The 27,796-nt window shown below is 46.5% G+C and overlaps 2 protein-coding genes across 2 annotated transcripts in view; one reads left to right on the top strand and one right to left on the bottom strand.

Annotated features, from left to right (window-relative positions):
- The first annotated feature begins 3,527 nt into the window (after positions 1 to 3,527).
- Positions 3,528 to 14,728, top strand: bcap31 (B cell receptor associated protein 31). Its single transcript, XM_036143547.1, has 8 exons — positions 3,528 to 3,656; positions 6,402 to 6,501; positions 7,383 to 7,483; positions 7,597 to 7,741; positions 9,707 to 9,842; positions 13,075 to 13,201; positions 13,291 to 13,391; positions 14,202 to 14,728. The coding sequence occupies exons 2-8, from the start codon at positions 6,410 to 6,412 to the stop codon at positions 14,226 to 14,228; spliced, it is 729 nt and encodes a 242-aa protein (XP_035999440.1). The 5' UTR covers positions 3,528 to 3,656; positions 6,402 to 6,409; the 3' UTR covers positions 14,229 to 14,728.
- Positions 14,729 to 20,237: 5,509 nt separating this feature from the next.
- The window catches only part of slc6a8 (solute carrier family 6 member 8), a 56,152-nt gene continuing 48,593 nt past the window's right edge, over positions 20,238 to 27,796 (bottom strand). Inside the window, exons 11-13 of the mRNA XM_036143542.1 lie at positions 26,635 to 26,735; positions 26,393 to 26,563; positions 20,238 to 25,455 (exon numbers count right to left, since the gene is read on the bottom strand). Coding sequence (XP_035999435.1) covers positions 25,321 to 25,455; positions 26,393 to 26,563; positions 26,635 to 26,735 — 407 coding nt within the window. The 3' untranslated portion in view covers positions 20,238 to 25,320. The remainder of the gene's footprint in view (positions 25,456 to 26,392; positions 26,564 to 26,634; positions 26,736 to 27,796) is intronic.

The following is a 27,796-nucleotide window of genomic DNA, read 5'->3' as shown; positions in this document are numbered from 1 at the left end:
CATGTTTACTGCCTGCTGCTGGTTCCACTGGTTCTGGTCCAGCTGTCTGTGACCCGCTGAGGAACATTTACACACTTTAGCTCCTCAGGGAGCGTCTGATCCACAGATATTCACACGCTGCTGTGGAACCACTGCCGTCTGTCTTTGGCTCAAACGTTTCAACATTATTTTATTATTAAACCTTTATTTGACCAGTAAAGTCAGCATTCAGATTAGAATGGAGAACTAAATAAAAACTAATAAAAACCAGCTATATAAAGTGACACATTAAACGCCTCATATAAGCAGCATCATTAAAATGGAAACCAAATGTTACAGAATTAAAAATGTCAGCTGTCCCTCATGGAGATCACTCTGCAGCTCCATGGTGGGGGGGAACCTTCAGCACAAGAACCGCTCACAGGAACATGGAACGCACTGCTTGGTTCTATCATTTCACACAGAATGGAGGAAGACCTAGAACCGCGGTCTAGCTCCGTCACCTCAATGGTTTCATAAAAAGACGGAATAGAGAGAAATGTCCTCGATCTGCAGAACTGCTTGTTGGTCAACAGACTGTGACCGTTTGGACGAGCTTGGTGGAGATGAAGATGTAATTCTCTGTATCCTGAGTAGGTCTGTGGAGGCGTGTGTGACCTTAGCACCTTAGAGATAGATGCAATAGTGTTTTTAGTATGTTCTCTAGTCTATAATGTGTCTTACATAAATTGTGTTGTAGGTTCTGGTGCTGTGCTTTAACCCCATGGGGCTGCAGATGGAAACTAGCCTTGGGCTAAATCTGCCATATTTACAGCTGTCTGTTCATTCAAATGCATTGTCCCATTTAAATCAATCAGTCACATAAATAAATAAACATGCTCATCATCTACTGTCATTTATCAGTCAAAATACAAAGAATTATAAACACCTGAAGAGTTACAAGAAGGGCTGGAGAGCAGCAGAAAGAGGAAAGAAGGGGAATTTATGAGGAACACTGGTTAGTTAGATAAACTAAATCACTTTGTTTTCAGTTCCATGTTTAGGTTACAAAGCACCATGCAACATGAAACAGGATTTAAGAATAGAAGAAGTGGGAAGGGATGACGTGAAAATACTCCATAGGTTCTGTCTACCTAACCATCCCTGCTGATGTTTTACTAATGTTTGAAAACCGAGGAAAAGATACAGCTTTAGTTTCTTATTACCACCACCTGCTGGAGTGAGGTTGTCTGCACAATTTCTCCATTCATCATTAGGCAGATTTAAATAAAAGCGCTTACTTAACAGCCCCAGGCTTTCACTTACCCCAGGAAACCAAATCCTGGGGCTCTCCAGAGAAAGCTGCTCCCTGCTGAGGTCTGAAGCCTGAAAGTCTCTGTGGTCGGTGTCTCCCTCTGCTGGTGATGGATGGATACTCCATGGTGTTACTTCGCTCCGCCGCCTTTGCGCCCTTGATCCACACTTTATTTTTTCAGCAGAAAAGGTGAAAATATGCTGATTATACGAGTCATAAAACAACATATTTTAGGTTTAAGTGTAAAAAGAGCTTTACTCTACATTTAAAATCATACTGCCACTTTAAATAAATTACCAACAACAATTTTTTTATTCTTAAAACAAATATGGGAGTTGTTTTTATTTATAACAGTTTAACTTGTCTTCTTTTACTGGGACTAATGAAATTACTTATCCCCTTCTCCATGTTTACTGGACATGACTTTAAATTTCTGACAAGACAGAAGTTGTAATATTTGGGCCAGAGTCCTCAAAAAATAAACTTCTTAATCAATCACTTAATCTGGATGGCATTAACTTGGCCTCTGGTAATAAAGTTAAAAATCTTGGTGTTGTTTTCGACCAAGACATGTCATTTAAATCCCATATTAAACAGGTTTCCAGAGTTTCCTTTTTTCACCTCCGGAATATCGCCAAAATTAGAAACATTCTGTCCAGGAGTGATGCTGAAAAACTAGTCCATGCATTTGTTACTTCAAGGCTGGACTATTGTAATTCTTTACTATCAGGAAGTCCACAAAATGCAGTTCAAAGCCTTCAGCTGATCCAAAATGCTGCAGCAAGAGTTCTGATGAAAATCAACAAGAGGGATCATATTTCTCCAATTTTAGCTTCCCTTCATTGACTTCCTGTTAAATCAAGAATAGAATTTAAAATTCTCCTTCTAACGTATAAAGCCCTTAATAATCAAGCTCCATCATATATCAGAGCTCTGATTACCCCGTATGTTCCTAACAGAGCACTTCACTCTCAGACTGCAGGTCTGCTGGTGGTTCCTAGAGTCTCTAAAAGTAGAATGGGAGGCAGATCCTTTAGCTATCAGGCTCCTCTCCTGTGGAACCAACTCCCAGTTTTGGTCCGTGAGGCAGACACCCCGTCTACTTTTAAGACTAATCTTAAAACTTTCCTTTGTGACAAAGCTTCTAGTCAGAGTGGCTCATGTTACCCTGAGCTACCTCTATAGTTATGCTGCTATAGGCTTAGGCTGCTGGAGGACATCAGGGTCTATTTCTCTCTCTCTGCTGAGTTCTCCTACTGCTCTCCAATCTGCATTGTTTGTTGTTATTTTAGCTTTTAACTTTTTGTTCTCTGTAATTTTTCTCTTCATAGAAGGTACACCTGGTCTGGTGTTCTGTTAGCTGTGACATCATCAGGGGAGGCAGATCATCCTCTATTACCATCTAACATAGAAAGTACTCCTGGGTCAACGTGAGCTTCTGAGCTTTCTGTGTCTCTGCTCTGTCTTCTCTAACATAGAAAGTACTCCTGGGTCAATGTGAGCTTCTGTGCTTTCTGTGGCTCTGCTCTGTCTTCTCTACCATAGAAAGTACTCCTAGGTCAATGTGAGCTTCTGTGCTTTCTGTGTCTCTGCTCTGTCTTCTCTAACATAGAAAGTACTCCTGGGTCAATGTGAGCTTCTGTGCTTTCTGTGTCTCTGCTCTGTCTTCTCTAAGCCCCAGTGGGTGGAGGCAGATGAGCGTTCACACTGAGCCTGGTTCTGGTTCTGCTGGAGGTTCTCCTCCCTGTTAAAGGGGAGTTTTCCTCTCCACTGTGGCTTCATGCATGCTCAGTATGAGGGATTGCTGCAAAGCCATCAACAATGCAGACGACTGTCCACTGTGGCTCTACGCTCTTTCAGGAGGAGTGAATGCTGCTTGGAGAGACTTGATGCAACCTGCTGGGTTTCCTTAGAGAGGAAACTTTCTCACCAACCTGGAGGATCTGATGGAAGCTGACTCTGGAAAGTGGCTGAGATGACGTGTTTCATGAATTGGGGCTATATAAATAAAATTAAACAGAACATTTTAATTAAATTATGTAAACATATTTTAGGTCATCATAATACAAAAAGCTTCTAGTTTAGTTTTATTCAGTCTGCTTTGTTGAATGTGTTTCACGTATTTTCACTTTAAAGCGTCTGAAAGCAGCAAATGATGTTTTGCGTGTTTGTTTGTCGAGTTTGATTTATCCGGAAGTGACATAGCCGTTCAGGAACTAGTGGCTCCGCCTATCGTCTCGGTTTGTCCAATCAGCGCTGAGGATGAGACAGCACCACGCTACCCGGAAGTGCTATCTAAGCTAACGGCTAACCGAGCAGTCAGCGGAGGTGTCAGCCCAGCAGTCTGCGTGTTTCCCCTCTGATCCCGGCTCGGTGCTGTAAGGTGAGTCCGAGCTGCTGAAGGGAAGAGCCGTGGATATTTTCCCACAGTGTGGCCCACGGGGCAGATATCTGCCCACGGAGGAGTTATCTGCCTCCCAGGCCACTCTGTGTTAATGTTTGAGGTTCCAGGCATTAGACGGAGCCTCCAGGTTAGTTAGTGTGTGAAGAATGACAGCAGTTTGACTTTCTCAGTAAATACACGGAGCCCGGTCCAAATTCCAGCAGAGATTATCTTGATCCAGTCCTGCCTGGTTTCCGGGTTCTACGTGGTTCTGTTGCGAAGGGCGGTACCGGTGGTGCTGGCAATGAGCCTCCACGCCTCGCGTGAAATTCCACGGTGAAGCCCGGTGTCTGCCTTCATGTTCCGGTCCGGAACGGCTGGGTTCGTGGTCCAGAACCTGGTCCGGGTCTTGGGCTGGGTGGCCTCCAGAGCTCAGAGCAGATCTTCATGAAGCACCTTGGATCTGTCGGTACCGGACCGTTCTGCAGAACCTCCAAGCGGGTTCTGACTCATTTATCTTTAATCTTTGGGTTTAACTTAAACCGCATAACTGCCACACCAGAGAAGAACCTCGGTCCAAAGGTTCAAATGACCCGGTGCCGTTCAGCCTGGGCTTACCAGGACCACAGCGGGCTGAGCAGAACTCACCAGAACTGGACCGGATCCAGCTGAGCGGTACCAGAGCGGTACCGGCCGGGTTGTCTGAGGCCTCCACTAATTAGGTTACAGAAATATTTCCACCAGCTTCTAATTTTCCTCACGGCGCCGTTCTCCAGCCTGGGTCCATGTTCTGGATTAAAGTTCTGCAGAGAACCGCCTTCAGAACCTGCGGTTCCCCCACAGCTTGACTAAAGGTGGATGTTCGCTCCTCTGAGATGTTTCAGATCATCACACAGAGGACGCTTCCTCACTTCCTCGCTTCCTTCCATCCTTATGTCCTATTTTCCTCACGCTGCTGAAGGTTCTCAGTCATCAGGTCATAAAATAAAGTAAAAACCAAGAAAACTGGACTAGTTTTCCTGAAGTTTAAGACGTTTCTCTTCCTCTCCAGGAATCTTCCTCAGTTCTACAGTCTGCAGTAATGAGGAGCATCAGGCTTTATATTTCTGCCTAACAAAGGCCTTTAATGGCTTAGATAACATGTGAAGGAAGCCATTATGTTTAGAGTTAATATGGTCAAATAAAGGACTTTATAATAAATATAAATTTATTTTAAATTATAAGTATAAATTTATAATACAGGGTTAATTCTGGCCAGTCATCAACGACCTTAACGACTCCCGTTACAGAGGGGTGGACCTGTTTCTGTTCAGTCTGCATGTTATCTAAGCCACTAAAGGCCTTTGTTAGGCACTAATATAAAGCCTGATGCTCCTCATTACTGCAGACTGTAGAACTGAGGAAGATTCCTGGAGAGGAAGAGAAACGTCTTCAAACTTCAGGAAAACTAGTCCAGTTGTCTTGGTTTTTACTTTTTTTTTTTTTTTGGAATATCTCTCTTCCTTACATTATGTCCTCGCTTCTTTACTGCTGGTCTGAAGCTGCCTCTGTGATGCTAACAGAACCTCTGGGGGAACGTGGAGAGCAGAGCAGCTCCACGGTGTCTCTGGTGGGAATCACTCCCTGACCGTCTGGGAGACGTCTGGTTCTGGGGTTCTGGGGTTCTGGTCCACTTCCCCGTCCAGGACGTCCAGCTACTGACGCAGCCAACGCTCCCAGGTCCCTCAGATCATAGACATCATATACGTAGACGCGTCGTTAGGCGGGTTCTGCCTCTGCTGCGATGCGTCAGAGCGTCCGCCATGTTGAATGAGGCAAATCTGCAGTTACTCTGTCACTTAAACAGTATCAGAGGGACTTTGATCTCTGAATATACTTTGTATTCGTAATATTTTTATTTTTGTAATATTACAAGTTTATTTTCGTATCCCTTTAGCTTCATTCTCCTGAATTTATTCTCCTAAAGAATAAAAATATTTAAAATAATCTAACCTGGCCCTATTACTCCAGGAGTGAAATAATTCTGCAAACTGATTATTCTGGAAATGTTCCCTCTTAATTCTCATAATATGACGTTTTTCTCATAACATTATCACTTTTGTGTTTTTTTTTCTTTTTTTTTTACTTTATTGTCCTAGGTCTTTTTTTCTCATATTATTAATTTTACCTCTTTAATACTCCCCCAATAAGTCTGTTCCTAAAGGTTCACATGTGACACAGTTTTATGAAATAATGAAGACCACAATGTTGAGATTTAACAAATTGATCCTTATATTCATAACACACACACACAAATATATGCACATCTATGTCTAAATCCAATAGTCTGTACTGTCTGAAAGCTAAAAACCTTAATAATGTTCTTGCACAGCTTTTTCCTAGTTATACACTCTGCAGCTTTAGTGTGTCCAGTTCTGCAACATGGTGCAGCCTTAGTTAATAGAAGGCAGATACAAGCAGTGAAATCAGCCAGAATACATTTCCAGTTTCCAGATTCCTGCCCAGGGCCCTGAGCAGCGTCTGGGGTCTGTAGTTAGAAACCTCAGCAGACCAGAACCTGAAGTCCTGGTCCACATCGCAGAATAACGCCACTGAAGGTTCTCCCCAGTTTCTCCTGAAGTTCTTGGTTCTGGTCGGCTCCTTTAGGCTCAGAGAGGAGCCGGTCCAGCGCTGAGGTTGCTGGGTAGATTCTGATGGGCAGTGCTTCTGAGCAAAGCGTGTAACGGCGCTCTCCCTCCGCTCCAGGAGTCCAGATGAGTCTGCAGTGGACGGCCGTGGCCACCTTCCTGTACGTGGAGGTCTTCCTGGTTCTTCTCCTCTGCATCCCCTTCATCTCACCTAAAAGGTCAGTGCTCACCTGTGCTGCAGGTAAACGTTCACAGGTAAAGCCCCACAGAGCCAAATGACGTTGGAGGAAGAAGGTTTCCAGCATTTAGATAGCTATATATAGCTGATTTATGGATAAATATAGCTGAGTGTCATCAGCATAACAGTGGAAATTAATCCCATGCTGTCTGATAATTTTGCCAATCGGAAGCATATATGTAGTAAAGAGAATTGGTCCAAGGACTGAACCCTGTGGTACTCCACAAGTGACCCTAGAGTTTGAGGAAGATTTATTATTAACATGAACAAACTGGAATCTGTCCGACAGATAAGATTTAAACCAGCCTAATGCTTTCCCCTTAATCCCTACAGTATGTTCAAGTCTTTGTAGGAGAATATTGTGATCAACTGTATCAAATGCAGCACTGAGATCTAACAGGACAAGTATAGACACAAGTCCATTATCTGAGGCCATGAGAATATCATTAGTGACCTTCACCAGAGCTGCTTCAGTGCTATGATGAGCTCTGAAGCCTGACTGAAACTCCTCAAGTAGGTCATTACTTTGGAAATGTTCAGAAAGTTGATTAGCAACTACTTTCTCAAGAATTTTGGAACCAGAAGACCACTCAGGTCCTCTGGTTCTTCTGGTTTTGGTTCTTCTAGTTCTGGTTCTGTATTCCCAGAACCAGACATGGAGCAGCAGGATTTAGCTCCACTGATCTGGAACAAACTCCCAGAAACTGTGAAGGTGCTGAAAGCCTGACTTCCTTTAAGGTTAAACCTGTAAATGTTTTAGTCCTGCTGCTGTTCTCTGTACTGTTCTCATTTCAGTAACACTTCAGCCTGCCTGGCAGAATCTGAGGTTCTGTGAAATCCGTTTAAATGTTGTTTGTTCAGATGGAGCCAGATCTTCAAGTCCCGCATGGTGACGACCATCGCTCTGTACGGCAACACCTGGTTCATGGTGGCCATCGCCATCCTCGTCTTCCTGCTCATCGGTACGTCCGCCGCCTGCTCCCGGGTTCTGCTCCGGTTCTGCTCCGGTTCTGCTCCGGTTCTGCTCCGGTTCTGGGGTTCCGGCCGGTTCTCACCTCTGTGTCTCTGTGTCCAGACGCGTTCCGTGAGGTCAGGAAGTACAGCGTGACGGACAAAGTGGACGTGACCAACAACCCCACGGCCATCGAGCACATCCACATGAAGCTGTTCCGCGCCCAGAGGAACGAGTACATCGCCGGCTTCGCCCTGCTGCTCTGCCTGTAAGCTCCGCCTCCTCCTCCTCCACCTCCGCCTCCACCTCCTCCTCCACCCTAAACCCTAAACCCCGTCCTCACACCTCCACCCTCAGGGTCTGTCCCCGGTGTGGATGTGGACAGTTTGGTCCTCACAGCTTCTCAGGCTGCTTCCTCTGGCTGGACGGTTCCTACCTGGATTCTGAATGTTTAGATGTAGAAACTAGGTCCAGTGCGGCGCTGCTGGAGCTGATCGCTGTGACGGGACACACCCACTGGTGGCAGCAGCTCCAGGAGACGGCTGGACCTTCTTCAGACTGAGGACCAGCTCAGGTCCAGAAGAGAGGCGCTGTCAGCTGCTGCTGAAGGCTACGCTGAAGTCCTCACAGGATCCTGGTGCTGCTTCCTGAGGGTGGAGACACAGCTCTGTGCTCAGGAGGTCCAGCATGGAGCTTCATAGACGTGAAGGTGTCAGGCCAGGCGGGGGTGAGCAGCCTGAGTTAGTGGAGGAGTCTGTGGACGTAGTTTAAGGTGGAGCTTCATGAGGCAGGAGTAGAAAACCGCTCCAGATGTTTCCTCAGGCTGCCAGCAGGGGGCAGCAGCTGCTGCGTGATTCAGTCCATGCGTCATGTGACCCAGCAGCTGCTGCCAGGAGGAAGTTCTCCGGTTCTGCGGTTCTGGAAGCAGGAACGTGGGTGTGGGCCCAGAAGGAGAAGCGTGGTGGGATCTGGTGGAGAAGCTGGGCTCCAGCAGCTGCTCGGCTTATTTCTGGCCACTGGCCACCATATGTGGACCCGAGCTGAGGGAACCCGTCAGTTCCTGCTGGTTCTGACCCGGACTGGACCAGAACCAGCAGGATCGGGTTTCTGGGTGAAGCGGTTCCTCGCTCCTAAAAGCTGCCGTCAGCAAATCTGCTGCTCTGACATTCTGTGGATCAGGTTCCAGGTGAAGCAGCCGCGTCACGGCGTCTAACGTGGATCCATCCGCCGCTGAAAGTAGTGCCAGACCTCTTCCCCTAAAAACTAAAGATTAAAGCGGATAATCTGTGATTTCTGTCTTCACTGAGTTAAACCTGCTTCTCCCAGAATCATGAAGCATCAGAGCAGCAGCAGCAGCAGAGGACGCCTCAGAGACCGGGGGGACGGGTCGGTCCACAGCCAGCGCTCTATGTTTGGACATCCAGGCTGCGCCGCGCCGCCGCCGCGCGCTTTACTCTAAAAATAACGTCTGCAGTAAACGTGCAACACAAATACAGCTCCGGCTGCCAGGAGGTCCCTGAATGCATCAGCGGGCAGATATTTACAACCCGCACGTGTTCAGGGTCACACGCTGCTGCTGCTGCTGCTAACTTTATTAACCTGAGAAATAAAAAGTTATTAAGTTAATGTGCGATCTGTACGCATCCACACACACAAAAATGCTAAGTCAGTGTTAACAGTCTCACTTCACATGCAGGAAGCCACTAGAAAAACGTAAATATACTTTTCCTCTTCACTATTCCTGAATGCAGAAATATTCTGGGGCCGTGTGAAACGCTCTGGTGGGCCGTTTGTGGCCCGCGGGCCGCCTGTTGGCGTTACTTCACCTCATGCTTCCTCAGTGAAACACTCAGAGGTGTGAAAACTTTGTTTTACGTGGATCTGGTCGGGTTTGTGGTATTTTGTCGCTGCGGCTGAGCGTCCACACGGATCGGTAAATAATGTTCTAACTCGGAGCGGAGGCGTTCTCAAAGGTTCCGTGTGTTCATGAAGCGACGAAGCTCCGCCTCCCTCTCAGGTACCAGACATGGCGCCGTCAGGTGTAGATGTTTGGGTCGGATCCCCGCCGTGGGGCTGGGCTCCTTCTGCTGTTTGTGCGCCACAGCGCCACCTGTGGGCCTGGCATGCCCACTGCAGCGTTTTAAATGTTTTACCTGTAAACGGGCAGCAGAACTGTCCGTGTCTCACCCAGAACCTTACTGGACCGGTACCCACGCTGTGTTTGATGTTGCAGGCTGCTGCGGCGCCTGGCCACGCTGCTGTCCCAGCAGGCCACCCTCATGGCGTCCAACGAGGCGTTCAGGAAGCAGGCGGAGGGCGCCTCCACCGCCGCCAAGACCTTCATGGAGGAGAACGAGCTGCTGCAGGAGGTGAGCCCTTCAGAACCGCCAGAACCGCAGTTCTGGGTCCCCACACCGCCCGGCTAGTGGACCTGGTTCTCCTGAAGAGGAACGGTCCAGTCATTACAGCTAGACTCTGAACCGGGCCTCCAGAACACCGTCATGTTACAGCCTGTCCACTCCTGCGCCTTTGGGCTCCGCCTGCGGTTCTGAGTGAGTCCAACCGGTTCCTAACGCAGACGTTCATCTCGTACTGCTTTGGATCAGAACCAAGCTGCACAGAACCTCTTTCTGCACCAGCAGAACCTCCTCCTGCAGGCGTTCTGTCTGAATTTCAGTCTCCCGGTTCTTCGTGAAGGAACCTTGTTCCTCTCTTCTTTCAAACGTTGCTTCAGGTCCGAGGTTCTGCTCACCCGGTCCAGCTGCTGTGCTGGGATCACGGTTCTGTTGATGAACCGCTTTGGACCGGGCTTCAGCTCTTTGGACAGATCCTGGTCCGTTCAAAGGACTGAAAGGTTCCCGGTCCAGTTGCTGCAGAACCAGCCCAGTGGATACGAGGCGTTTGGTTCCTCCGGCCGGGTTCTGTGGGTCAGAGGTTCTGGCCCGCTGTGAGGGACGGTTCCTGGAGTCTGGAAGGTTTCCCAGAAGAACCGACCTCAGCGGGTCATTTGGATCCGCTCACAAGATTCCCTGTGAGTCGCGTGGATCTCTGGTTTCACTGCCGGCCCGGTTCTGGAGGGGGGGGGCGTATTTTTTTACCATCACACTGAGGACCGTGTTAGAGCGGGCTGGAGTCAGGTCCTCACTAAGTATGTAAAACAAGGATGTGTGTGTAGCTGTGGGCATGTTCTGGTTCTGTGTCGCAGTAACGGGTCGGGTCACTCAGGCGGGTTTATGATCCAGAGCAGGAACAGGAAGTCCTGCTCCACAGGCAGAACTGGGACCGGTTCCACAGGTAGAGGCGGGTCCGGTTGGTGCTGAGCAGAACCGACACGTTCATATTTCATGGTTCCTCGTGGATGAAGTTTGTGGTTAAAGTCTGGTTTCAATGCAGTTTTATTTTATCTATACCTCTAATTAACATCACATCATCATCAAGGTTCTTTCTAAAGTCAGCTTCCATCAGATCCTCCAGGTTGGTGAGAAAGTTTCCTCTCTAAGGAAACCCAGCAGGTTGCATCAAGTCTCTCCAAGCAGCATTCACTCCTCCTGAAAGAGCGTAGAGCCACAGTGGACAGTCGTCTGCATTGTTGATGGCTTTGCAGCAATCCCTCATACTGAGCATGCATGAAGCGACAGTGGAGAGGAAAACTCCCCTTTAACAGGGAGGAGAACCTCCAGCAGAACCAGAACCAGGCTCAGTGTGAACGCTCATCTGCCTCCACCCACTGGGGCTTAGAGAAGACAGAGCAGAGACACAGAAAGCTCAGAAGCTCACATTGACCCAGGAGTACTTTCTATGGTAGATGGTGATAGAGGATGATCTGCCTCCCCCGATGATGTCACAGCTAACAGAACGCCAGACCAGGTGTACCTTCTATGAAGAGGAAAATGACAGAGAACAAAAAGTTAAAAGCTGAAATAACAACAAACAATGCAGAGTGGAGAGCAGTAGGAGAACTCAGCAGAGAGAGAGAAATAGACCCTGATGTCCTCCAGCAGCCTAAGCCTATAGCAGCATAACTATAGAGGTAGCTCAGGGTAACATGAGCCACTCTGACTAGAAGCTTTGTCACAAAGGAAAGTTTTAAGATTAGTCTTAAAAGTAGACGGGGTGTCTGCCTCACGGACCAAAACTGGGAGTTGGTTCCACAGGAGAGGAGCCTGATAGCTAAAGGATCTGCCTCCCATTCTACTTTTAGAGACTCTAGGAACCAGCAGCAGACCTGCAGTCTGAGAGCGAAGTGCTCTGTTAGGAACATACGGGGTAATCAGAGCTCTGATATATGATGGAGTTTGATTATTAAGGACTTTATACGTTAGAAGAAGAATTTTAAATTCTATTCTTGATTTAACAGGATTTAATTTTGTTTGGTTCAGACTATGAAGCATTTTGTCTTGAAGGTGTTTTATAAATCAGGCTTTCTGAACCTCCTGACAGGCAGTGCTCAGCATTCCCATCAGGAACATCTAGACCCAGAAGTTCTCTGCAGCTCGTAAACATGAAACATGTGACGCTGTGGGTCAGGACAAACGGGACGGGTTCAGGCTGAATTATGGAGCAACGTCTCTAACGGATCGATTTACAGATCATTTGGACTCTGGTTGCAGCACCATCACAAATAGTGTGTGTGTGTGTGTGTGTGGGGGGGGGTCAGGCCCTCTGCAGACGGACAGCTGGGAGCCCTGAAATACATTCAGCTGCTCTACCAGAACACGTCATCCAGACTGGAAACGTCTTCAATCCGAGCCGAGCTTCCTAATCTGCTGCAGAGAGCTGAGCCAATCAGGGAGCAGCTCCGAGCCAGCCATGTTCAGAGGCGTGTTTGGTATGCACACCTGCTGCTCTGAGGGGGGCGGAGTCACATCGGATCAAACTTCCTCTGCTCCTTGGACTGAAGTCCAGAAAGCAGAGTTCTGACTGTTCTCACTGTTGGAACCCAAACCGTCATGGAGACGAGCCGACCGTTATCCAGCTGCCAAGCAACAAAGGTCATCGCTGCAGCAACGGCCTCTTTGGAGTAATGGGCTCGTAACCGAGACCACAGAACCAGAACATACCAAGATTTTGAGTCGGCCACTGAGGATATTTTCAGAGTCGTTGCTGCAATTAAATAAATGTCGTTTCTGCGACCTGCTCGTTAACAAGCTAACCTCTAACACGTCTCCAGACGATCATGAGGTGAACCCAAACCTCCGTCTAAGCAGAACCTCTGGTCCAATATGTCTGACTTAGTCGGCTCGTTTTCCACAGATGGTTCAATAAAATGGTATCTGGCCTGTTTTCTGGCTTCAGGTGGTTCTCCTGCTGCTCTGCAGCGTTCCCGTGTTCCCCTACAGGTGACCTGAACACCTGAGCTCTGAAACATGAACAACTGTCAGGTCCCGGTTTCTGCTGCACCTTCAGGTGGACGCGTCTCACTTTAACAGGCGGCCGAGTTCAAAGTTTCCCAGCTTTTAAAGTGAAGGAAAGGAAGTTTCCCCTGAAGAAATAATCCATTATTAAAGATGTCTTGTGTCGGTCTGACCTGGTCCTGACCAACAGATTCACTTCAGATGCTTTGGTCAAGGTTTCTAAATTTTATGTTCATGTTTTCCTTAGAAACTGCGTGAGGCTGGAATTGCTGCTCCGGAGGCCGGGAAGAAAGGAGCAGGACTACAGGAGGAGAACAAGACCCTGAAAGAGGAGCTGAAGACCCTGAAGGAGCAGCTGCAGGACACCAAGAAAGGTGAGCAGAAGCAGAGAGGAGAGCAGATAAGAGCCGGTGAAGGTCTGAGAACGTTTAACCTGACTTATGATGCTGATGTTATGATGCAGCTCTACAGAAGTCGGACAGTGACGTGAGTGCAATGAAGAAACAGTCTGAGAACCTGACGGTGGAGTACGACAGACTGCTGGAGGAGCACAGCAAGATGCTGGTAAAACACTTCAACCTCATCCTCCAGGGTTATTTCCAGATGGACTTTGTAGCCTTACTGCCCAGTGAGAGGTGTTCTCCTGAAGGTAGACACATAAAATCCCTGCTTCTGTATTCTCAGTGGAGAACAGTGAATGACTAAATTGTCCTCAGATCCTCAAAATAATGGAAATAGAATATTTCAATGTCACTGACCTATCAATTATGACCCATAGTAAACACAATGACCACCTTAAATCAATTATAACCCACAGTAAACACAACGACCACCTTAAATCAATTATAACCCACAGTAAACACAACGACCACCTTAAATCAATTATAACCCACAGCAAACACGACGACCACCTTAAACCAATTATGACCCACATTAAATATGACGACCACCTTAAACCAATTATGACCCACATTAAATATGACGACCACCTTAAACCAATTATGACCCACATTAAATATGACGACCACCTTAAATCAATTATAACCCACAGTAAACACAACGGCCACCTTAAATCAATTATAACCCACAGTAAATATGACCACCTTAAATCAATTATAACCCACAGTAAACACAACGACCACCTTAAATCAATTATAACCCACAGTAAATATGACGACCACCTTAAATCAATTGTAACCCACAGTAAACACGACGGCCACCTTAAATCAATTATGACCCACAGTAAACACGGTCTCAAACTGAGCTGTTGACATCCTTTGTACTGCCCTGACTTCTGTCTCCAGGCAGACTTTGGCTTTGCCCTCCTCTCTGACTACAGGCTGAGTGTTTTTCTGCCCTGCTCCTTGTCTACAGGCTAGCAGCGACAAGAAGTCAGACTGAGGAGGAGTACGCTCGTTATCCCTGCTCTTCATCGCCAGCCTCCTGAAGTTTACAGTTTCGCCTTCGCCGTCCTACCCCATGATCTGATGTCAGCTGACACACTGCGCTGTGATTGGCTGATGGGACTGTCTGAGCTTTTGTTTAGTCTGTTTACATCTCTGTACCTGAAAGTTTCCGTTTTCTTTTCTTTGAGTCGCTGATTTCTTTTTTGTTTTGTGTCTCTGAACCAAATCTGTAATTCTAGCGCTGTAATCATTCCCAGGGTTCAGACCCGGAGGAGGAAAGTGACTCCAGACTTCCTGCAGGAAGAGATGAGCTGCATTCCAAAATAAATTGTCAGCCATCATGTTGGGGACTGTAAACTGTTCTCTTGTTATGACTCTTTGGACCCGTTCTGTCCTCAGTTTGGATCACAAACAGAACCAAACTCAGTTTTTCTGATTAATGGATCAGATTTTTGTTTTCGTTGGTCAAAAGTAATAAAATGATGTAGAACCATGCATGTTCTGTTTGTTTCTGTAAGCAGCTGCTGAGAGTCCATCGATCCTGGTTCTGGTGTCGGGTCAGCTTAGACCCGTTCTCTGAAGGTTCCTGAACCTGCTGGCAAACAGAACCTTGGAGGATCTTTGCTGATTTATTTTTCCAGATCAATGATTCCTCAGAAATTCCTTGTTTTTTATTTAGGATTTTAAAATGTTCTAATTCATTCTGGGAAACAAACATGAGCTCATATTTTATGTTCTGTTGGGTCCATGTCAGGGGAGCGTCTCCAGAACGTCCAGAACAGGGGAGAACTGGACACCAGCACCGAACCCGTCTTTTCTGGTGTTCTGGTGAAGGAGGTATTCCCTTTGATCAGTGGACCTATTTTAGACATGATTAATCTATCCTTAGTAAATGGATATGTACCACAGGCTTTTAAAGTAGCTGTTATTAAACCTTTACTTAAGAAACCTTCTCTTCATCAAGATGACAATAATTATTTAACTTTATTGATCTCACAATGGAGAAATTCTGCATCTTAACCCATTGGGGAGCAGTGGGCTGCCATGTGCGGCACCTGGGGAGCAATTGGGGGTTAAGGGTCTTGCTCAGGGACCCAGAGTGCAGGCTGTGGGGATCAAACCGGGGACTTGCATCCTCTGAGTGCAAGCACACTGCTCTAACCACTAGAGCAGAGCGCTTAGAAACATTCTGTCCAGGAGTGATGCTGAAAAACTAGTCCATGCATTTGTTACTTCAAGGCTGGACTATTGTAATTCTTTACTATCAGGAAGTCCACAAAATGCAGTTCAAAGCCTTCAGCTGATCCAAAATGCTGCAGCAAGAGTTCTGATGAAAATCAACAAGAGGGATCATATTTCTCCTGTTTTAGCTTCCCTTCATTGGCTTCCTGTTAAATCAAGAATAGAATTTAAAATTCTTCTTCTAACGTATAAAGCCCTTAATAATCAAGCTCCATCATATATCAGAGCTCCGATTACCCCGTATGTTCCTAACAGAGCACTTCGCTCTCAGACTGCAGGTCTGCTGGTGGTTCCTAGAGTCTCTAAAAGTAGAATGGGAGGCAGATCCTTTAGCTATCAGGCTCCTCTCCTGTGGAACCAACTCCCAGTTTTGGTCCGTGAGGCAGACACCCCGTCTACTTTTAAGACTAATCTTAAAACTTTCCTTTGTGACAAAGCTTCTAGTCAGAGTGGCTCATGTTACCCTGAGCTACCTCTATAGTTATGCTGCTATAGGCTTAGGCTGCTGGAGGACATCAGGGTCTATTTTTTTTTCACTCTACTATTAAAAAACTATTTAAAAATTATCAGATAGGGCAGGGTTGTGGGGAAATACTGTTAATTCTTCACAATCAATGCCATATGTCAGCACAAGGTCTAAAGTATGGAGCCAAGAGTGCGTCGGTTTATGCACATTTTGAGCAAAACCAATTGAATCTAGGATAGTTTTAAAGGCTACACTAAGGTTATCACATTCAGTGAGGCAGACACTCTGTCTACTTTTAAGACTAGGCTTAAAACTTTTCTTTTTGACAAAAATTATAACTAGTGGCTCATGTTACTCTCAGCTACCTTTATAGTTTTACTGCTATAGGCTTAGGCTACTGGAGTATATCAGGATCTAATTTTCTCACTATATTGAGTTCTACTGTTCTTCAATTATGCATTATGTGTTGTCATTTCTGCTTTAACTTTCTGTTCTCTCTCTTTTCTCTTCATAGTAGGTACACCTGGTCTGGCGTTCTGTTAACTGTGACATCATCCAGAGAAGACGGCTCACCCGCTACTACCATCTAATGTAGAACAGATTACTGGATCAATGTGTGCTTCTGTGCTTTTTTGTTTCTCTTGTTGTGTCTCTGTTCTGTCTTCTGTAACCCCAGTCGGTCGAGGCAGATGACCGTTCATACTGAGCCCGGTTCTGCTGGAGGTTTTTCCTTCCCGTTAATGGGTGGTTTTTCTTCCCACTGTCGCTTCATGCTTGCTCAGTATGAGGGATTGCAGCAAAGCCATGTACAATGCAGACGACTCTCCCTGTGGCTCTACGGTTCCCCAGGAGTGAATGCTGCTTGTCGGGACTTTGATGCAATCAACTGGTTTCCTTATATAGGACATTTTTGACCAATCTGTATAATCTGACCCAATCTGTATAATATGATTGAACTTGACTTTGTAAAGTGCCTTGAGATGACATGTTTCATGATTTGGCGCTATATAAATAAAATTGAATTGAATTGAATTGAATATGAATGTTAAAATCACCCACTATAATAGCCTTATCAGTGTTTATCACCAAATCAGATAAGAAGTCTGACAACTGATCCAAAAACTGAGAGTAAGGGCCTGGTGGACGATACAAAAACACAAACAGAAGAGGTTTTATTGCTTTGCAGTTTGGATGAGGGAAACTGAGGGTTAAATGTTCAAAAGAACTGTAGTTATTAATTGGCCTGTGACTAATAAATAAATCAGACTGAAAGATAGTTGCCACTCCTCCTCCTCTTCTCACAGATCTGGGAATGTGGAAATTTAAATAATTTGAATTGAATTGAATCCCAGTCGAGCTCCACGGCAGTGACCACAGGGCCTACTAGAGGAGGTTGGGCCCTGCGTTCTGAGGGACCGTCGTGTCTGTGGCCCATTGAAGAACGTTGTAGGGTTCTGGCAGAACTCTTCCAGTTGCTGCTGGCTCAAAGGAGCAGATCCTGGTCCTGCTGATGAGTGGAAAGTAGTTACTGGCTGTTTTTACTTCTGGGCCTTTTTCTGGTTCTGTTTTTCCTTCGTTCGCTTTAATTTATTCTACTCTTGTTCCCGATGCGTCAGAAGAACTGATTCAACGGCCGCCCAGTAATGAAAGAACCAAATTATACGAATGCAAAGGAAATGTCCAGAGACACTAGAATCACTTTTAGTGGCGCTTTAAAGTTGCTGCTCTCTGATTGGCTGATTGGAGCTTGTGATTTAGCAACATGTTTCATTTTAAATCACTTTTCAGGGTTTGCTAAAGCGAGCGTAGAGCAAAGAGGAGCTAAATGCTGCAGACGAGGAACATGAAGGCCGAAAAGGAAAAACGAAACTTCATCAGTGGTTCTGGTCAAACACAGCAGCTGTTGGTGTCAGCCTGCCTTCAGAAACCGGTTTGAGCCGCTCTGAGGAGCCTCTCCTGCAGCTCAGCTTTCACAGCCGACCCGAACGCCTCGCCTCTGAACCCGCCGCCAGGATGGCCAGAACCGGGACAGGAACGCTGGAGCCTCCTCACAGATCAGGCTCAGACGAGCAGACCTGACATGGAACGGCCATTTCTGCCTTCACAGGTTCACAGTAAAAACCTTGTAAGGTAAGAACTGGGGCGACTTTATTGCTCCCCACACCACTGACCGGGTTTCGCACTCGCAACCAGAAACTCCAATAAAGGACCAATATGCCTTGGTACCGTCTGGCCATCCATGAACACCAACATACGGTCCTGGATGACGAGATGAATGCATCCCTGAAGATGCACATAAATGAATGACCCATATTTTTACAGACATGCAGGTAAACATGGAGCCACACCCATGTGTGCAGGTAAACATGGAGCCACACCCACGTGTGCAGGTAAACATGGAGCCACGCCCACGTGTGTGCAGGTAAACATGGAGTCACGCCCACATGTGTGCAGGTAAACATGGAGCCACACCCACACGTGTGCAGGTAAACATGGAGCCACACCCATGTGTGTAGGTAAACATGGAGTCACGCCCACATGTGTGTAGGTAAACATGGAGCCACACCTATGTGTGCAGGTAAACATGGAGCCACACCCATGTGTGTAGGTAAACATGGAGTCACGCCCACATGTGTGTAGGTAAACATGGAGCCACACCTATGTGTGTAGGTAAACATGGAGCCACACCCACACGTGTGCAGGTAAACATGGAGCCACACCCATGTGTGTAGGTAAACATGGAGTCACGCCCACATGTGTGTAGGTAAACATGGAGCCACACCTATGTGTGCAGGTAAACATGGAGCCACACCCACACGTGTGCAGGTAAACATGGAGCCACACCCATGTGTGCAGGTAAACATGGGGCCACGCCCACATGTGTGTAGGTAAACATGGAGCCACGCCCACGTGTGTGCAGGTAAACATGGAGCCACGCCCATGTGTGTAGGTAAACATGGAGCCACGCCCATGTGTGCAGGTAAATATGGAGCCACACCCACGTGTGCAGGTAAACATGGGGCCACGCCCACATGTGTGTAGGTAAACATGGAGCCACGCCCACGTGTGTGCAGGTAAACATGGAGTCACGCCCACATGTGTGCAGGTAAACATGGAGCCACACCCACGTGTGCAGATAAACATGGAGCCACGCCCATGTGTGCAGGTAAACATGGAGCCACACCCACGTGTGCAGGTAAACATGGAGCCACGCCCACATGTGTGCAGGTAAACATGGAGCCACACCCACGTGTGCAGATAAACATGGAGCCACGCCCATGTGTGCAGGTAAACATGGAGCCACACCCACGTGTGCAGGTAAACATGGAGCCACGCCCACGTGTGCAGGTAAACATGGAGCCACGCCCACGTGTGTGCAGGTAAACATGGGGCCACACCCACGTGTGTGCAGGTAAACATGGAGCCACACCCACATGTGTGCAGGTAAACATGGGGCCACACCCACGTGTGTGCAGGTAAACATGGGGCCACACCCACGTGTGTGCAGGTAAACATGGAGCCACACCCACGTGTGTGCAGGTAAACATGGAGCCACGCCTACATGTGCAGGTAAACATGGGGCCACGCCCACATGTGCAGGTAAACATGGAGCCACACCCGTGTGTGCATGGCTACACAGCCCTTCCTGCAGAAGAGCTTCCATTAGCATACAGTTTCCATGCTAACATGGATCATATTTATCGGACTCATTCCAGGGTTTCTCAGGGAGTATCAGCAGGTTTTTGGTCAAATGATCAGACCGTATTGGATCATTTACATTATTATGCAGTTATTAATCCTGATGGATCCAGTCAGGCATGACTAGACGACCTGAATACCTGGATCACAAGGCTTTGACCGTATCGTTTAAATCTTGTTAAACAGCTTTCTAGTCCTTTCATGTGTTGCTAAAGTTAGAAACAAGGCCCAGAGGGAGGCATGCAGACCAAGTTCTCTTCTGGAAGAGGCCAAGAAGTGTAGCTGACACCTTCAGACCTCTAACTCAGGATTAAAGGTCACCCCTGTGGCCCCTGCCTTCTGAAAGTCACATTAGACTCGCTTGGCTTCTATTAGACTTTGTTGTTGTCTTCCAAGTAATTTTCTTCATTTATCGGTAGAAAGGAGTCTCTAGCTCTTCCTGTTCTTGGTTGGACATGATCCTGCACTAAAGATCAAACTCTAAATGGACACATTTAGGGTTTGATCTTTAACCCAAGCAACAGATAAAATGATCTTAAAACCAGATGAATTACCAGTAAACAAGCCATTCCTCCCAATAACCACACACGCTCCAGCTGTTTTGTTCACATTAGTTTTATTGCCTCAGTTTTGATCACAGATCTTCACAAGGAGAGCCCGGGGGTCATCCTCAGGGCTCAGAGTTAATCCTTTGTTTTATGTTTGGCTGGTGACTCGTTAACAGAGAGCCCAGGTTTCACTACAGTAACAGCTACTGGTCTACAGCTACAGATGGAAGACGGCCACAGAGACGTAACAACATGAAGTTCTGTTTGGGCTGGAAACACAAGCGGCGCTCCGGATTACCAACCGTCCATCTTTCTGCCTCCCAGACCGTCTGTGTTGCAATGTGTGGAGAGACGGGAGCTAATAACACGCGTGATCAATGTGTCCTGAAGATTATTGTCTTCACAGCAGAAAGATGCTGGACTGGGATGTTCTGGTTCTGTTTACACTGGACTGATTTACAGCCCAGTTTTAAATTTATCTGTTAAATTAGTTATTTCCTCTTTTAGTTAGACACATACTCTAAGGATCTTAGAAGTGTTTGCCTGCCTTAAAGCAGAGAAACCCATCTTCTATTGATCTGCTGTAGCTGCAGTGCATGGTTCTGACCACTAGTTGGCAGCAAAGCAGCCAGAAATCACCTCTCCACAGATGAAGACAATAATTTGCAACCTTGTCCAACGGTCGCCGGACTTTTTAAAGATTTCTTCTCATTTTCATCTTATTTTAACGACACAAACTTCGAGCTTTGCTACGCTGTGTTTCTAGCCCAAACACGGCTGGTGTCCCAGCTGGAGGAGAGCGCCCCCTGCTGTTCTTACCGCTGCTGATCCGGCCTGATCAGACCAGATACTTTTGGTTTTGTTGGGTTACAAAATATTAACCATTTTCAGACAAAAGCAAAGACAGGGTCATCATCTCCTTCTACGACTTTTTCACCCTTGGCTAGTTTTTCTTTGTTCAGACAGAAAACAAGCCAGAAAATGGTCAGTAAACAAAACATTTCTGATTTCCTGCTCAGAGATCAGCAGGGAAGGTTCTGGAACCCAGACGCTCTCCACCACCAGAACTTGGCAAACTGAAGCTTGTTGACAGAACCTGCTGTTAAAACCTGGAGAGGACGACCGGACCGACACACCCTGCCCAGCCTCAACTGTTCGCCGTCCATCTTCCCCTGATTGAAGGAGAATTTGGACCTGAGCTAAGGTAGCAACACCTGGACAGGTGCTGACCTGCTGTCCTGGATCTGGGCTTCAGATCTGACTGGGTCACATTCCTCGGTCTGGAGATCCAAACGGTTCTTCAGATCATTTGAACTTTGACTCATTTATCCATAAAAACCCACAAAGTGACTCTTTGCATAGCGTGATTGACCGATGTCCCTGTGACATCATCATGTGACCTGTGAGGTGATTGGCTGTTGTAGGAGGCACACTGATGGCTTATTAACATCATCATCATCATCATCATCATCATCATCATCATCATCATCAATCATCATCATCATCATCATCGTCAATCATCATCATCATCATCATCATCTACTTCTGGCATCAAGTTGAATTGGTTTAAATATGTAACACAGAGGAATAAATGTTTCCAGGTAATTAATGTGCCTCTTAAATCTAGACAGAAATCAGGAATAAAAGCCCGTCTGCCTCTAAAAGCTCTTTGTTTCTGCGCCCTCCCAGCCGATGCCGTCCTCTCGCAGGTTTCCATCTTAGATGCTGTCTCCAGATTTAGTTTTTGGCAGAAGACCACACAGACAGACAGACATGAAACAACAGCATTTATAACGTTAATATTCTTCTTTAGTTCGAAATAGCTGCAGATTTAAAGTATTTTCCCCTCCTGTGATCCAGGCTCCACTCCGGACAAATACAGGAAAAATGAAATACATTCTGCTTTAAACATTAAAAGTTTTAAATTTAAAATTATCCCATGGCTGAGCAGCAGGTTAGTCTGATTATTGAAATCAGGACGGTAGAAATAATGATCTACTGATCTTGGTTTTAATTTGATTGGATGCTGAGGCTCTATCTCACTGATAATTAGAAAAATAATACATCAATAAACAAACTAATAAGTTCAACCTTATGCCCAAAAATGAAGGCTAAATGTAACTGGGTTTATTCGTTGTTTATTGGATAAAGATGCCTTTAGATGTTGTGGGTTTGGAGCAGGTTCTCCTGGTAGAACTCCAGTAAAGTGAAGCAGACATGATGGCCTACACATATCTCTGCAGCAGTGGCTCCTGGTGGGAGGACTCCTTTGCTTTCACCAACAAACTTCATCTCCTCAACATTGAGGTTCAGGCAGCCTCTTCAGCTCAGGCCTTTAATCAGGAGGACGGAACGTTTACATGAAACTTTATCAGGAACAAAGAAACGAGGAAAGATCAGGAGAAAACAGCTGCAGGAACCTGAAATTAATCAGATTATAAATGAAGGGTGAGCAGATCATCTGAGAGTTTAACATTAAAAAGTAGAATGGGAGGCAGATCCTTTAGCTATCGGGCTCCTCTCCTGTGGAACCAACTCCCAGTTTTGCTCTGTGAGGCAGACACCCCGTCTACTTAAGCCAACCTGACTGGAAATAATTTAGTGGATTGGAGCGCTAGAAATAAACTGAATTAAAAATCATGATTAGATTTTATTCTAGATTACCAATCTAATCAGATGTATGTTTGTTCAACAGTAGTGTTGTTAGGAAGAGTAGCGAGGTTACGTCTGGAAACTCAAACATGTCAGCAGCTAGTCTTAAAAACAACTTCTGATAATAATAATTTTATGTTGTATTTATCTATAAACTATTTATTTAGTTTGCATGAGTTGGTGGAAGATCAGAGCTGCTACCATGACACAAGCCAATCATTTCCTTGTTTTAGTTTATAGTTTTTATAAAAATAACGATGCAAATACTTATATTTATAATGTTTCTCTTTAATCTTCTGTTTTTACTCAGAGCAACAGAATTTCAGTCAAACCTACATTGTGACGTGCAGCTGAATAACAACAAAGTCTGTCTAAATCTCAGAGGATATAAAAGATTGAAGCTGCGTCTGATTGGAAATCACATCCAACTAGTTTCCTGGTGAATTTTTGTGGCTTTTGGGATGAAGAGCTGGAGATTTTCTGCCCTCTGTTTCTGTTCCTGATCACATTCAGAAGGTTTAATTTACCTGTTTGACTGAAGATTGTTTTATCTTTTGCCACAATGTGAAACTAATCCAACGTAACACAGATTACAGATTTCTGTGAGCCATGGGAACTCTGAGGGGAAAATACAGAAAATCACCTAAAGCGAAAACTCTGAAAGCTCTTTAGCACTTTGAACATCGTAACCTCCCCACAGACGGCCGTAACATCACTGCATCGCAGCAAACCCGCCAGAATAAAAGCACCGGTCTTTACTGCTTGTTCACGTCAGCCGGTCGGACACCTGCTGAAAAGCCTTGCAGCACCAAAAGCGGTTGATGGAGAACTGTGGTAGCTCTAAAGGTCACATGGGTTCCTGTTCAGGCGGCTCATTGGTTGTTGGTGCTGACTGACATCAGCAGTTGCATGAAACAGCTTAGGGGTGTTTTATTTTGAAAGTCTGAATGGGAAGTGAGGTAGGCCGTCAGCGTTGTGTCCGCCAACGACGTGAACAATCAGCTCAACCTCCTGATCATCATTCCAGTCAAACACTGCATCAGGTACGGCTCACACAGATCATCAATATATTTAGATTTCTTACATGTATCAGCAAAATAAAAGCCTCCATAAAATACATTTCTGTTTATTTTACAAAAACTAAAGCAGATTTCTACGACTATTGGCGACATTATTTCACAACAATGTGCAAGTGGTTTTCCCAGGCGGGACGCCGGCCGGCTGGCAGCAGACAGAGTTGTAGACACGCTGACCGCCAACAGGAAGTCCTCAGGGCGCTCAGACTTTGGCCGCACCACCGTTTGGTTCTGAAGTTAAGACAACGACGTAAGGCAACGCTCGGCTGAGTCTCCACGCTCATCGGACTCCAGCTGGTCCTGCCGCAGCTCAACGATCGGACCAAAACCGTCCCGGTTCTGAGGCTGCAGAGCCCGTCTGCCTCAGACCCGAATTACCCGCCGCCGAGTTTCTGGAGTCTGATCAGTGGAGGTTCTGAACAGAACCAAGAAGGTCTTTTGTTCTCAATGGAACATCGAGAAGAGTGAGGTAACGAGTGGAAGTGGAGATAAAACCCAAAGAACCGGAGCAGAACTAACAGAACTGGGACAAAGAGGACCGCAGCGTCCGACCGGATCGCTGGCAACCTGCAGCCCTGTTCAGGTCAGATCTTTTGGCACTCAGGGAGGATAGGCAATACAATGCAGCCCGAAATCTGATCCGATCCGATCCCAGACCAGAACCTCCTCAAAGGGAGGAGAGATGACGAAGCTACAGACCTCAGACCAAACAACGGTTCTGAGAAGATCTGAGAACCTGGATTTCACGTCAGCGACTGGTTTTCATGTCTTCGTTCTCTAAGAAAAGGTTCTGATGGAGCAACAGAACAGAAAGATGCGCGGGTCGGTTCAGGACCAGCGGTCAGGCCTGGTTCTGGTCAGGAATCTGTTCTGGGATCAGGGAGCAGAACATTAAGCGCTGTCTGACAGGCAGATTTCGTCCTGCAGCCAAACATCACAGAACCAGAAAAACGGTTCTGATGTTGGACCCCAGGACCGGACCTGTGATTAACTTTAGGGGGAAGCAGTCGGTGCGTCTGTCTAGAACTCTGTCTGTCCTGCAAACAGCGATGATCCAAACGGTCCGCTGGAGCGTCAGATTCAGGACGTTCCAGCGGACCGTGAGTCCATCATGGCTGCTGATCCGGTTTGTCCTGCCGACCATCCGACCCGAGACCAAACGGAACCTGTCGCTCTCGCAGGAAGACGGGTTTCCAGCCTTAGCCGGGACAAGCAGGAACAAGGGAACTCACACAGCTGCTGGGTTTCATCAGAAGACCCAGGGGATTCTGGGAAAAGGGAGCTTTAAAGCTTTGGCTGGCGACCAATCAGAGTCCAGCTCGTTCATGAAGCCCGGCACAGAGAGCAGGTGGAGGTGCAGGTCGGCCATCTTGCGTCGGGAGGGATGGGCGGGCGGAGTCCGGCCTACATAACGCTCTCGAAGATGATGACCTTGTTGTCGTCAGACCCAGGAGACAGCGAGCTCAGAGACTTGATGTCAGGGGCCATGTACTCCAGCTGGTGGGGCCCCCACACCGGAGTGGTCAGGTGGGCCCAGCGCTGCAACACAGGAAGGTCATGTGATCACCACCATGGCGGCGCCAACGCTTCCCACAGAGCGGAGCGCCATGTGAGGCAAGACGGGAGGCGAGTGGACTCGTTTTTAGTCAAAATGTCTGCCAGACAGACGGAACAGCTGATTAACTTTAATATCTATTTACACAAATGTTATTAAAAAAGTGATTAAAAAGCTTTTAAAGTTTATTTCTGATCAAATTCTAACAGCTTTTTAAAACGTAGCTTCGTTCCGTCTGACTGGACAGTTAACATTGTTGACGCAGATCCAGTAAGGATCCGGTAAGGATCCGTTAAAGATCCGGTAAGGATCTGTTGAGGATCCGGTAAGGATCTGGTGAGGATCCGGTAAGGATCTGTTAAGGATCCGTTAAAGATCCGGCAAGGATCCGGTAAGGATCTGTTAAAGATCCGGTAAGGATCCGGTTCTGGTAAGGATCCGGTTCCGGTAAGGATCCGGTAAAGATCCAGTAAGGATCCGTTAAGGATATGTTTAAGATCCGGTAAGGATCCGGTAAGGATCCTGTAAGGATCCGGTAAAGATCCGGTAAGGATCTGTTAAAGATCCGGTAAGGATCCGGTTCTGGTAAGGATCCGGTTCCGGTAAGGATCCGGTAAAGATCCGGTAAGGATCCGTTAAGGATATGTTAAAGATCCGGTAAGGATCCGGTAAGGATCCTGTAAGGATCCGGTAAAGATCCGGTAAGGATCTGTTAAAGATCCGGTTCCGGTAAGGATCCGGTTCCGGTAAGGATCCGGTAAAGATCCGGAAAGGATCCGTTAAGGATCTGTTAAAGATCCGGTAAGGATCCAGTAAAGATCCGGTAAGGATCTGTTAAGGATCTGGTAAGGATCTGGTAAGGATCCGTTAAGGATCCGGTAAGGATCCGGTACGGCGCATGAAGCGACGGCGGCAGCTGACCTCTCTGAAGGTCCCTTTGGCTCTGAAGAGCTTGTAGAGGAGACTGACGGGAATGCAGAGCATGGAGGACAGAGCCAGGCACCAGCCGATCACCTCGCCCCACCACGGGTACACGTACACGTTGTTGTAGGTCAACGGCTTGTAGTTCACCAGGTGGAACAGGAAGATGCCCTGAGGTGGCAGAGGGTTCAGGTTACTGCTGTTGTTAAGCTGATGACGGACAGGAAGTCAGGGAGTCTCACCAAGCAGACGCACGGCGTTATGAAAGACCAGCACCACTTCATCCAGGGGAACGGCCGGTAACCGATCATTCGAGCCACGTCGTCCATGAACCGGTCAGCACCTGCAGAAACAACAGATGACGGTCAAATAGCTTCAGCTTCCAGCCTTTAGTGACCCTCAGGATGACGGACGTCAAACATGTGGGTTCCTCAAGGCTGCGTTCTCTAGCTAGTCCTCCTGAACACCAGCTGGCACCACAGAGAACTACAGCCTCTCCTGCTACGCACTGATAACACTGATAACACTGATAACACTGTAGCTTATATTTCCATCACCACAGGGACACGTTGTCTAAAATGAGTCGATATAACATCCTCCATCTTAAAGCAGGAAAGACCAAACATGTTAACAGGGTTGGAGATTTTCCATCAGGCTAAAAACGACAAACATGCAGAAACGTCGGTGAGTCGAGGACAGATTTGTGTAAAATCGTCTCTTCTAGTGCAGACGAGTCTCAGCTGTGCTAACACAGAGAGCAACATGGTGACCACACAATATGACCAGGGGGACAAGAACCCACCCAACCGAGCCCAGCCAGAGAGGAACGTTCTGTCCAGAGGTCTCAAAGTCACCATCAGTAGCTTCTGGTACGAGAACTTATCACTGCCACTGAATCAGTGGCAGTGATATATATATATATATATATATATATATATATATATATATATATATTATATATATATATATATATATATATATATATATATATATGTGTGTATATATATATATATAAATAAAAGAAAAATAAAGTTAAAAAAAATAATAATTATAATAATAAATAAATAAATAAATACTAGTCAGTCAGAGGCATCCTCTTTAATTTCTTTACCTTACTATTTTCTGATGTTGTTGTGCTTGCCTGCAATGAGTGGGTGGAATGTGTGTGTGTACTTTTGTGTGTGTGTATTTCTGCATATGATTGGGTATGAGTGGGGGTGGGGGAATTGCCACTGGTGTAGATGTTTAAAAATGGGGACTGGTGTGAAGAGTGAAAGGTGCTTTTATGTTTGTATGGAAGGTTTATGTGTTTTTGTATGTGAATGTGGCCCAGTGTCTCTGAAACTATACACTTCCTTCCATTTTTTTTACAAGAATCATGCTGAGTGATGATAGTGATGACTC

Source organism: Fundulus heteroclitus, chromosome 1 (genome assembly GCF_011125445.2).
Source record: "Fundulus heteroclitus isolate FHET01 chromosome 1, MU-UCD_Fhet_4.1, whole genome shotgun sequence".
Lineage (NCBI taxonomy): Eukaryota > Metazoa > Chordata > Actinopteri > Cyprinodontiformes > Fundulidae > Fundulus > Fundulus heteroclitus.
Note: the sequence above shows the minus strand (reverse complement) of the source record. Positions and strands in the feature narration are given on the sequence as shown.

Coding starts and splice junctions, on each gene's coding strand:
- bcap31 (XM_036143547.1), top strand. CDS start 6,410: ATGAGTCTGCAGTGGACGGCCGTGGCCACCTTCCTGTACGTGGAGGTC. Junction 7,742..9,706: donor TTCGCCCTGCTGCTCTGCCT/GTAAGCTCCGCC, acceptor TTGATGTTGCAG/GCTGCTGCGGCGCCTGGCCA. Junction 13,392..14,201: donor AGGAGCACAGCAAGATGCTG/GTAAAACACTTC, acceptor CCTTGTCTACAG/GCTAGCAGCGACAAGAAGTC.